The sequence below is a fragment of the Nansenia antarctica genome, assembly GCF_963989245.1.
Source record: "Nansenia antarctica genome assembly, chromosome: 10".
Classification (NCBI taxonomy): Eukaryota; Metazoa; Chordata; class Actinopteri; order Argentiniformes; family Microstomatidae; genus Nansenia; species Nansenia antarctica.
In genome coordinates this window covers 20,509,080-20,522,687 of record NC_137680.1, presented here as the reverse complement: position 1 = coordinate 20,522,687, position 13,608 = coordinate 20,509,080, and the positions used below count along the sequence as shown (strand labels likewise).

Genomic DNA, 13,608 nt, shown 5'->3' with positions numbered 1-13,608 from the left:
CCGACGACTAACTGGAAGGAGGAGGACGGATGTACTGGAAGTACTGGGGGGATCTAACACTCGATGGGACTTTGAAGATATTTCGCTTAGAACACGGTCACTTCTGGAAGACACACACACTCTTTTTTTCTCTTTTTTATAGCCTTGTAAGGCGATACTGACAGACGACAGCCTTGTAAGCCCCCGTACTGACTGACAAATAAGACCGGATTCCTGTCATGAACGTTTGAGGTTGAGGTTTAGAGGTTGGCGAGGTAAAGCTGGTTTGCAGGAAAGAAAAGAAGTGAAGTGGTAGTCTTACGTGTACGCCTGAGGGCTGACACTGAGGTAAGGACCCGGGACTGAGGACCGGGGAGCTGGCCGGACTGCAGAGCTCAGGGAAGGGGTTAGGGATGGCTGGCAGAGAGGACGTCCGCAGCTGCTGCTCCTCTTCCTGCAGTCTCCTGAGGAAGGCAAACAAGGGCTCGTTAGATCCACAGACACACAGAGAGACAGACGGCAGAAAGACAGACAGACCTACGAAACACATGATCAAGCGGCTTTTTATCACTTTGAAAAACTTTTGTAAAGATGAATAAAAACATGAAGACGAATCTCCTGAATAATAATAGTAAAAAAAGGGAAAAAAAGCAATAATCCATGGGTTCACAGCGAGAGAGACTGAGGCTCACACTCCCGTCTCTCTCTGATTACGGCTCTGTGAACTAATCACTCTGCCAGAGGGAATCGCCACCGCGGCGGACCGGGGTGGCTACTAATTACGCGCAATATCCATCAAACCGCTATCCAGCAGTTTTGAGCGAGTGCCCATTTCACGATGACCCTTGCATGAGCAACAACCGCTCAACTGTCGACCAGAAGAAACAGAGGTTTTCTTTGTCAGGCCCGACTGCTGTCTGAAGCGCCGTGCCGCTCGCTAACCATTAGCCGTTTTACCGGCACTTTCTCTGACCCTGGGAGATATGTCGAGGCGTTTGATGTAGTCACATCTAAAGCAAGAGACGAGAGTGTTATCTGGAGGTCAGGAGTGAATCATAACAACCCGTCGGTGTGAATCCACAGAGAGGGAAAGCGCCGATACATCTCATCTCACTGAAGTACCGATCCTCCAGAGACCCACAACATTAATGGCTGCTTCAACACTGACAAGACCGGTTGAGACTAAGATTTTAAGACATGCCTAAGGAGGGCAGGCCTTCCCCCTCACAAGTTCCTCATGGGAACAGGCTGTACTCCAGTGCTGGAAACAAAGGGAATTTCAGCTGTATCATCTCCTCCGCTGCGCTAGGTGAAGTGACAGGTAGGTAGAGAGCGGGGTCACGCAGAGGTCACCGGTTATAACGAGCTGAAAATGAGCACGTACCTCTGGTACCAGAGTATCACAGAGAGGCAATCCGAGGGCGCGGGTGCTTCGTTTGACTGTAGTGCCCGAGCGTCCGACGGTGTCTTCGGGCTAAGGGAGCGGTCGAGGACGAGTTTAAGTGTGCGTGTGTGTACGTGAGAAAGAGAGCAGGTGTGTGTGTGTGTGTGTGTGTTTTGCTATTCTGTTTTTGTTTGTTGTGTCTCTTAATTTCTTGTTTATTGTCCTGCTTCTCTTCTTGAGAAAGCCGCTTTTCAATAAAATCTATTATTATTATTATTATTATTATTATTGTTATTACCTGACAGCGAGGATGTGCATGGGCTGGGAGCGGCGGAGGGGGCAGGGCTCGGAGAGTTGGGGGGGCTGGGCGGTGTGGTGGGGGGGCACCTGGCCGTTCTGCAGGAGGGGGGCCGTCTCGGACTGCAGGCTGCATGTGGAGTACAGGCTCTTGAAGGAGGAGTTCATGTCATTCACCAGTGCCTCCAGGTCCACATCATCTTCTGCAAGGGAGGAGAGAGACACACGGTCACACAAACACAGTCACACACACACACAGTCACACACACACAGTCAGACACACACAGTCAGACACACACAGTCAGACACACAGTCACACACACACAGTCAGACACACACAGTGAGACACACACAGTCCCACACACACAGTCAGACACACACAGTCACACACACACACACACACAGTCAGACACACACAGTCACACACACACAGTCACACAGTCAGACACACACAGTCACACACACACAGTCAGTCAGACACACACAGTCACACACACACACACACACAGTCACACACACACAGTCACACAGTCAGACACACACACACACACACACACAGTCAGACACACACAGTCACACAGTCAGACACACACAGTCACACACACACAGTCAGTCAGACACACACAGTCACACACACACAGTCAGACACACACAGTCAGTCACACACACAGTCAGACACACACAGTCACACACACACAGTCACACACACAGTCACACACACACAGTCACACACACACACACACACACAGTCACACACACACACACACACACACAGTCAGACACACACAGTCAGACACACACAGTCAGACACACACAGTCACACACACACACAGTCACACACACACGGTCAGACACACACAGTCACACACACACAGTCAGACACACACAGTCAGACACACAGTCACATACACACAGTCACACATACACAGTCACACACACAGTCACAGTCACACACACAGTCAGACACACACAGTGAGACACACACAGTCACACACAGTCACACAGTCACACACACACAGTCAGACACACACAGTCACACACACGCAGTGAGACACACACAGTCACACACACACAGTCAGACACACACAGTCACACACACAGTCACACACACACACACACACACACAGTCAGACACACACAGTCACACACACACAGTCAGACACACACAGTGAGACACACAGTCACACACACAGTCACACACAGTCAGACACACACAGTCACACACACACAGTCACACACACACACACACACAGACACACACACAGTCAGACACACACAGTCAGACACACACAGTCAGACACACACGGTCACACACACACAGTCAGACACACACAGTCAGACACACACAGTCACACACACACAGTCACACACACACAGTCACACACACACAATCACACACACACACACACACACACACACACAGTCAGACACACATTCACACACCACACAGTCACACACACACAGTCACACACACACAGTCAGACACACACAGTCAGACACACACACAGTCACACACACACAGTCACACACACACACAGTCAGACACACACAGTCACACACACACACACACACACACACAGTCAGACACACACAGTCACACACACAGTCACACACACTAGGGCTGCACGATTAATCGATTTTAAATCGAAATCGCGATTTGAAATGATCGCAAAGCCTGCGATTTGCCTGCGTTTTTTTTTTTTTTTTTTTAAACCTTTATTTTACCAGGAAGTCACATTGAGATTAAAACCTCTTTTGGAAATTTGATCAGCACTCATAAAATGCCTCTTGTCCAATCAAATTACTTGGTCTCTTTATGACTTTGAACCCGGCGCTCTCAGAGCGAATTTACGAACGCAGGCATAGGTTGTGTCACGACAGTCAGTCCAATTATTATGAGACTTTGGGCTAACGTAACGGAGACAATTAGACACCACATGGCTTACTGGACGTATGATAAACGTTAGTATGTTATAATTGCGACAGGTAAGTGTACAATTTCACTATACTAACTGTACCAGCCAAGTGCATGTCGGTGCTGTTAGTCCAGCCTTAAACTTAGCTTAGCTAACTTGTAGTCTTTGAGACGGTAGCTTAGCTTAGCTACTCATGCTAACCCGGCGTTAAAGTACAGACACAGAGTTGACAGTCTCAGCAACCTGCGGGTTGGTGTTTATATAGTATAGCAGGCTTATGGATACATGGAAGTTAACTGTTCTGTTGTCAAACATGAATGTGTCCTGTATGCATAACCTCATACCATTCGTTCATACCAGCCGGCTTTAAAGACGCAGAGGTTAGCCTAGCCTAGCCTTGGGCTGAAGTATGTCACAGATTCCTAAGTCAAGGTGACGTGTGTCTGTGCTCAATAGTCAGAGACCACCATTCTATCATTCATCAGTTCGACTGTTGACCGAGTCATCTAGATGTGGTCCTTTCAGTTATAGTCACAGTGTATCCCCAAATGATCATTTTAATAGCTGGATCATCTTAGAAAGTAGCCACCTGTCTAGATGAGATGAGGTTATCATATATACAATTCATATCTTTTAAGTTCTCATCCTTGCATTAGAATTAGAGCAGTTAATAGTTTGATGGTATCATGTGGTAATGCTCTCTGAAAATAGGTGATATTCATCCAATCACCTGCCAAGTATTTTTTGAAAGTACCTGCCCTTTTCCAAACAGCTTCCAATTAAGCTTTCCTAGATTCTTCTTCGGCATATGGGTAGTTGTTTTTCCTCTCCACTCCACCAGGCTCGGGGCCGAGGGGCTACCCTTTTACCACCCCGAGACCTGGTTGAGGGGCTCACCCGGGCTATATTTCTGGACACCCCTCCAGAAGCCACGTCATCGTCTCGTCATCTAATACCGACAGACCATGCATCCCGTTGGGTGGGTGGTACACCGGGCAATCCAGGATAATATGGTCTGCGGTTTGGTCCTCTGCGCCACACTCGCACGACGCATTTGGGGCCAAGCCCCATCTGTGCATTGATGAGCGGAAACGCCCGACGCCGGTCCGGAGACGATTGAGCCTCACCCAGGATAGCCTTGGCAAGTCCATCCCGAGGGGCTCAGCGCCGGCGACTGGGATGTGGTCGCGGAGTTTGGAGGTGTTAGCCTCCCACTCCGCGCGCCACATATAATCCGCCCATCCTGCCGCACTGATGTTGAGATCTCTGCATTGCTGCCTGAGATCCTGTGCGGCAGGCACAAATGGGTGTCTCGACTTGAGACGCCGGGAGGGCTCCGCTGTTATAGTGAGCCTATCATGGAGCAGATGGTTATTAAGCTCCACGGCCCGGCAGGCGAGACGTGCTGTGGCTCCCATGCGGCGGAGGCCTGCGGGCTGGATGCCTGCTAGGATGGGAAGGTTGTCCACGGGGGTAGGACGCAGGCATCCTGTCACAATGCGCAAGGCTTCGTTTATAGGCGAGTCGATGAGGCGGGTGTGGGCACTGCGACACCATACTGGGGCGCAGTATTCACTAGTTGAATAAACGAGGGCTAGGGCTGCCGTGCGCAAGGTCCTTGCGCCGGCGCCCCAGCCCGAGCCAACCAGTCGCCTCATCAACGCCACACGAGCTGTTAACTTCTTGCGCAGTGACTCGAGGTGTCGGCGAAACGTGAGCGTCCTGTCCAATGTCACGCCGAGATAGATTGGCTCAGCGGAACATGGCAGGGGAGTTCCATCTAGGTGTACTCTAAGCTCACGTTTAGCCTCCCTGTTGTTAAGGTGGAAGGCAGCCGACACCGTCTTTGCCTCGCTAAGCTTCAATCTCCATTTCCGGAAGTATGCCACTAGTGTCTGCATGTCCTGGCTCAGAATCCCCTCCACAGACTGCCAATTTCCAGCAGAGTACACCACTGCGAGGTCGTCTGCGTAGGCGTACTTCCGCGAGAGTGTGTTGGGCAGGTCATAGGTGTAGATATTATAGAGGAGGGGGGCCAGGACCGATCCCTGAGGGACGCCGTTCTTAAGGCGTCGAAGCCTGCTTAGCTGTCCGCGACCGGTGGTGAGGGTAAAACTGCGGTTACGGATGAGCTCCATGATCATTCTGACCATGTGCCTGTCCGGCAGCAGGCGGAGCAGCTTGCAGGAGAGGCCGCGATGCCATACGGTATCGTAGGCAGCCGTCAGGTCTATAAAGACGGCCCCGGCCTTCTTTTTTGCCGAAAAGCAATCCTCGATGTCTTGAGTCATAAGGGTGACTTGATCTACGGTCGACCTCCCGCGTCGGAACCCGGCCTGCTCACGTGGGAGCAGCGGGTCGACAATTGGTTCGATGCGGGCATGAGACGCTCGAGGATCTTGAAGGGGATGCATAACAGAGAGATGGGACGGTAACTCTTAGGGTCCCCTTCAGGCTTATTTGGTTTAGGGATCGCAACAACTAGGGCTCTTCGCCAGATTTTGGGGATCTTGAGTTGGCGCAAACAGGAAGTGAGGAACGCTCTCAGCCAGGACTTCAAGGCGGGTGCGGCATGGAGAATAAGCTCCGGGCAGATGGAATCAGGCCCCGGAGCTTTCCCTGGCTTTAGATGCTTTCCTAGATGGTTGTGTGAAACAAACCACCTGAGTCAGGTTAGTAATGTTCCATCACATGTTTTAATCTGAAGCTTGATTTTAAAGCAACCCAACTTTAAAGCAACCCAATGTAAGTTTAGTTCTTTCACTCGTAGCTCGGGCTGTGGGGGTGCTAGAGGAGGGAGCCTCTAAGTCCCCTGAAGACGTACAAACAAACTGCACGTTGATACGACCTTCCTAGCCGGAGATATGGCCACACTTTACAAAAACTCCCTTTTTTTTATTTTTTTTTATTTTTTTGCTATTTAAAAAAATAATAATCGCAAATTAATCGCAATCGCGATATCTGTCCAAATAATCGCAATTCGATTTTTTCCCCAAATCGTGCAGCCCTAACACACACACAGTCACACACACACACACACACAGTCACACACACACAGTCACACACACACAGTCAGACACACACGGTCACACACACACACACACAGTCACACACACAGTCACACACATATTCACACACACAGTCACACACACACACACACACACACACACACACAGTCAGACACACACACACACACACAGTCAGACACACACAGTCACACACACACACAGTCAGACACACACGGTCACACACACACACACACACAGTCACACACACATTCACACACACAGTCACACACACAGTCACAGTGGCACACACACACACAGTCACACACACACACACACACACAGTCAGACACACAGTCACACTCGGTCAGACACAGTCAGACACACACAGTCACACACACATTCACACACACACAGTCACACACACAGTCACACACACACACACACACACACACACACAGTCAGACACACACAGTCACACACACACACACACACACACACAGTCAGACACACACAGTCACACACACACACATTCAGACACACAGTCACACTCGGTCAGACACACAGTCACACACACACACACACTCACACACACACACACACACAGTCAGACACACACACATTCAGACACACACAGTCACACACACACACACACACACACACACACACAGTCAGTCAGACACACACACACACACACACACAGTGTTACACACACACACACACACAGTCAGACACACACACACACAGTCAGACACACACACACACACACAGTCAGACACACACACAGTCAGACACACACACACACACACACACACACACACACACACACAGAGAGGCTGGCGTTCACAAGGCCCTGGTTAGGAGAGGAGATGTGCGTTCTAACCAGAGGGTTTGGGCAGCAGCAAGTCTCTGGGTCTCTGCAGCATCTAGAAACTGCAGAAAACAAACGGATCCAGGAAGACGATGACAGTTTGACGCGAGCTGGACGGAACAAAGTGCTGACGTTGGTTTGGCGTGGCCAGGGGGTGTCAGCACACTACCACGTCTGAGGCCAGAGCTTGTTTCATTAGATTCTGATTCATTCTAGAATAATCTGCAGCAGATGATAATTCGCTTCTCTCCATTTCACACATACACACACACACACACACACACACCGAGAGAGAGAGAGAGACACACACACACACCGAGAGAGAGAGAGAGAGACAGACACACACACACACACACACACACACATCGAGAGAGAGAGAGAGAGAGACACACACACACACACACACACACACACACACCGAGAGAGAGAGAGAGACACACACACACCGAGAGAGAGAGAGAGACAGACACACACACACACACACACACACACACACACAGAGAGAGAGAGAGAGAGACACACACACACACACACACACACACACAGACAGAGAGACACAGAGACACACACACACATACACACACACACACACACACACACAGAGAGAGACACATACACAGAGAGAGACACACACACACACACAGAGACAGACACGCACACGCACACGCACACACACACACACATATACACACACACACACACACACACACACACACACATACACACAAACAAGAACGGCTGGCTCAGCTGTTGGAAGGCTCCCCTGACTACAGGCTAATATTGCTAGGCCCTATCTCTGGGGGAGATTTAGCAGGCGAGTCTGAACCTGCCCGCCTTTCGCCATCACCACCGAGGCTTCAGGCAGGGAGGATGATGCCGTCTCATTGGTTAACAGGCGAGAGAGAGGTCACACCATCTCGGTGAGATTCTATGGCAGACCAAAGTTCCATGTTAGGTCTGTGTCTGCAGGGCAAAACACCTCTTCATCAGAATCTCTGTCGACGTCTGAGAGACAGCCGTCAGTCGGTATACACAAGAACAGACATTTCTCAATTTGCCCAGAAGGTATATTCATTTCCTGTGTGCTTCTTTGCTTCATAACCGTACTGCAGTAACATACGACAGCCACTAGATGTACTGCAGTAACATATGACAGCCACGAGGTGCTGCCCAACCTCTAATATTGTAAAGGCAGAGCTGCTGGTGGCCATTCTGCACACACACACGTTGTTTACCTGAGATAACTACAAGAACACTCACGTTGTTTACCTGAGATAACTACAAGAACACACACACACACACACACACATTGTTTATCTGAGGTAACTACAAGAACACACACATTGTTTATCTGAGGTAACTACAACACACACATACACACACACACACACACACACACTGTTTACCTGGGATAACTACAAAAACACACACATTGTTTACCTGAGGTAACTACAAGAACACACATACACACATTGTTTACCTGAGGTAACTACAAGAACAACAAACAATCATTACTCATCATCGATTTAATGTTTTAGCTGATCGGGGCGGTCCGTGATATAATGTGCATCCGAGTGCATACCATGCTGTTTAATTTTGAAGAACATTTGGGCATGGATTTATGCCTGAGCACCATCTAGGTGTTCCAGAATATAATGTGTCAGGTAATCCGATTGTGACATCATAGTGAACCTTTCACTTGTCTGAAAGTAGCTAGTGTGGCGGTGTCCCTTTAGCCTGCAGAGCCCAGCTGATTGACAAACTGATGGACAGACTGACAGACAGATAGACAGACAGACAGTACCAGTCAACACTTTCCCATTCAATTGACTGCGGGAAGTGTGTCCAAACCTTTGACTGGTACTGACTGTGCATACATAATAATAATCATAATACATTAGACTTATATAGCGCTTTTCGAGACACTCAAAGACGCTTTACAAAGTAAAGAGTAGTAATAATAAAAAGAAACAAAAGGTAAAATAAAATAAAGTATAGGGGCCGAATTAAGGTAGTGCTGGGGACACATGGGCAGGGGAGGGGGAGAGGGGTAACTGGTGAAGGCGAAGAGGTGGGTTTTGAGGATCTGTTTAAATGTTGGCAGGGTGTTGGCCTGTCTGATGTGGTTGGGGAGGGTGTTCCAGAGGGACGGAGCTGACCCCATCACCCCAGGTCCAGAGCTTGTACATGGCATACAAAGACGGGCTCGCTGCCATGCATGCAATGGGATAAAGGACGGTATCAAACACTCTCTCTACCCTTTGATAAACCTTTCCTGAAAAAAACGGTGTCAGGTCATCCGCTGTATCACAAGTGACTAATCCTCCAGTATTAATAGAGAGGTTAAGCCCCTTCCCGCCACTTATAGATCCTGGAGCGTTAACGACACACACACACACACAAACACACACACACACACACACACACACACACACACACACACACACAGCCAGAGGGAGGAAGGCTGCTATCTCAGGCTGCCTTGGGTGAGCGGCCCCGTGGGCTGGTGCAGAGCATCACACCACAGCAGCCACAGGGAGAATAGAGCTGAACGGAGGGGGTTGGGGGGGGACAGTTTTCCCAAAAGCTTTGTGGCACTAAGATCTTAAGCCCATTGTAGGCTACGGACGAAAGATGATCTTAGTGCCACGAAGGCTTGGGGGGGGGACTCCCCCAGCCCAGAGCTGCTGTCTGTGGGGGTGCCACTGGGTGCTCAGCCTCTCTGAGGGGGGGGGGGGGGGATACTGTCCAACCTGTCCGACTGGTCCCTCCATGGATCAGCTTCCCTCCCCTTCCCTCCTGGCCTGGCAGGAGCTTGTCAGGACACGGGGGAAAGATGTGAGGAGAGAATGGTTGCACCGATCCCGGGCCACTGTTCTCCCTCCACCCACGATACCATACCTGCAGCCCAGTGACATACCTGTACATGTACTAGTATATATTTTTCGGGCTCGAAATACTTGGGACAATGACTTGGTGACAGACAGAATCTCTTACACCTGACAGAACACAGAAGTCATTCTAACATTTACTCTGTAACACTTCTATCAGAAACTGTGGAAGAGTTGAATAGTCTGCCCCCAGGAATTACGCTTGTTATGCGGTTCAATACACACAATGTGTACATCAAACTCCTGTTAAGCTACCATGCTTACCCCTGCCCACCGGAAGATATGTGTGGTGGCCTGGGAAAACCCTTCACATGGTGGCATTTTGACATTTTCATTTTTTTATATTTCCATAAATTAGAAGTTCTCAGCTATTCATAACCCTATAAGCTACCCCATAAGCTATTCATAGCCCTTTATTTTAAAAAGTTATGAGCATTTTAATGTATCATGTCAAAAAAAGTGAAAGGGGAGAAATCCTCCCCTTTCTCCTTCGGGTCGGGGGAGGAGCCTATGCAGATCGGCCGGTCTCGTTTGTCTGCTTGTGATGCAGTGTTAGTCTGCTCACCTCGTCGGTATGCGAGGGACAGATCCATTTGTGTGTCTTCTAGTTAAGATTTTATTACTTTATGCTTATTGTGAGCATCAGTAAACTGGCAATAACACAGGTGGAAGTATCGTCTCTCCTTTCGCTCATGTGTGCGTGCGTTGCTTAACTGAGAATGAGACACGTTCAACGTGACGTTGTTTCGCTAGCAAACTACCCACCACAAAAACATAAAAATAAGTACTTTCTATTTGCTCTTTGCCACAAACGAACGCCAGCGACATCCGACGGGTTTTCCCAGGCCACCACACATATACTGTAGAACAGACTACTATTACACTACATTACCATGCCGATACAGTACAATTTCATATAACCCAAAAGAATCATTATTGTGTGAGGCGAGATAGTAGATTACAATACTGTCGCTGCCTCAGCAAATCCTCTTACAGTATAAGGAGTCACAATGACAATGTCAGTGGAGCTGGGCCTAGCAGGAAATTGAACCGTCTTACTTAAATAGAGCATCATATATTCAACTAGAATACAGGTTTTATCTACACTGAGCAGCTGAACTCTCTCTCGGTGTGATGGGATATATATGTGACGTGTCATAACTTAAAAGTTCCATATCTGCCGGATTTAGAGTGCTTTGGCTGAGTGTGCACATTATAAAATATCCATGCAGACTTGGGGACAGGCATATCATTTATACCTACCGCTCGTGAAAAAAACAGACCAGACAATCACAAGGTACTGTAACTGTAGCATTATAGAACGGTAAAGAATGTTCGTTTTTTTTTTTTTTGCGATACTGCTAGATAAGATAAGATAACAGCTGTTTTCTAACATGCCATCTAGGCATTTGGCCTAGCCTTCATATATTGTCCTAAAACTCAAGAACTTGAAGATCCAATCTTTTCAACTCATGAAAAGTCGACAGTCATAATTATGGCTAACTAACGAATATCAGGTTGTCAACAATTTAGACTATGTCTCAATGTACACACACACAAACACACACACGCACACATACAAAAACACACACAGGATGGGGGCGAGCAGGAGAGTTGTTTGTCTTTGACACTGTGTTCAGAAAATATAAATTGCACTACTGGGGCTTGGCTGGGGTTTTGGGGACATAAACACCTTTATTTATGCCCGTCAAACAAGCAGTGGCCACAGCAGGCCGGTCCCTGCAATATTACAGCCATAAATTAGACGCTCTTAAAATATCAAACAAACACCTTGGGGCCAGACAGCAACCGTTCATCAAGTGCATCTGGCTCTGGGGAACACGGATCAACAACCGGAGCCAGAGACGGGATGATCAGCTCTGGAAACGGGTTTAGAACCAGGGTCTGGGGTCACATGTAAACAGGTTTAGAACCAGGGTCTGGGGTCACATGTAAACGTGTAGATGGCGGCGCGATTACACGTGAGGCTAGAGGGGCTACAGACGTCGGTGCTTTTTAGCGTTTTTAAACACATTTGTATGTACATTTTTATGTCAGTACTTATAGGGAACGGTTGTGTAAATAGTACCTACAGCAGACTAGACTTACTAGAAGTTGGTGCGCAAAACGAGAGGACTGTAACAACGGAATTCTTGAAACAGCAAAACATCCCACACGATATCGCTCGGACCCCGGGTGAACAATGGTACACGGTCCCAACCCTCAGGCGCAAGCGTCGGCGTCGAGATCGCAAGCAACGCCGAGGCCGCAGAGGAGGCCTGCTAGCTAGGCTGAGGAGAAGCCCGGATAAGCCTGCTTTGCCGAGTATCTTCCTCTCCAACGTAAGGTCTCTGGCTAACAAGATGGACGAACTGAGACTGCAGGTGGCTTCCAATAACACCGTGGGGGACAGCTGTGTGATTATTCTCACAGAGACCTGGCTCAACGACTCCATCATCGACTCGGCGGTCGCGCTAGAAGGCCGCACTTTACACAGAGCGGACCGGACGCTGCTTAGTGAGAAGACGCGCGGAGGCGGCCTCATTATATCTACGAAGGACAGCTGGTGCCACCCCAGCAACTCCATCGTAAAGTTTGCAGACGACACCACCGTGGTGGGCTGCATCTCGGGGGGGGGAAGAGGCGGCGTACAGGGATGAGGTGGAGCAGCTGGGCAAGCTGTGCAAGGTTAACAACCTGCTGCTGAACCAGTCAAAGACCCAGGAAATCATCGTGGACTTCAGGAGGAAAAAAATCTGAGGTCCAGCCCCTGCTCATCGATGGAGGGAGCGTGGAGAGAGTCTCAACCCTCCGATTCCTGGGGGTGCACATACAGGATGACCTGTCCTGGAAGACCAACACAGCAGCCATCATCAAGAAGGCACAACAGCGGCTCTACTTCCTGAGAGTCCTCAGGAAAAACCACATCAGACAGGAGCTGCTTGTGACCTTCTACCGCTGCACAGTGGAGAGCATCCTCACCTACTGCATCTGCGTGTGGTTCTCCAGCTGCACAGCCGCAGAGAGGAATGCGCTACAGAGAGTCGTGAGATCGGCCCAGAAGATCACCGGCGCCCCCCTCCCCTCTCTGGAAGAGCTGTACAACACACGCTGCCTCAGGAAGGCCTCCAAGATCTCCAGAGACCCATCCCACCCTGGGAACGAACACTTTGTTCGGCTGCCCTCGGACAGGCGGTTCAGGACCATGTTCGCAAGGACAAATAGACTGAAGCTCAGCTTCTACCCCAGGGCCATTCAGGCCCTG

General features: G+C 49.3%; 1 protein-coding gene across 1 annotated transcript in view; it reads right to left on the bottom strand.

Moving 5' to 3' along the window:
- grb10b (growth factor receptor-bound protein 10b) overlaps window positions 1–13,608 on the bottom strand; it is a 78,005-nt gene that overhangs the window by 20,126 nt on the left and 44,271 nt on the right. The window contains exons 4-5 of the mRNA XM_080540867.1: window positions 1,662–1,863; window positions 302–443 (exon numbers count right to left, since the gene is read on the bottom strand). Coding sequence (XP_080396993.1) covers window positions 302–443; window positions 1,662–1,863 — 344 coding nt within the window. The remainder of the gene's footprint in view (window positions 1–301; window positions 444–1,661; window positions 1,864–13,608) is intronic.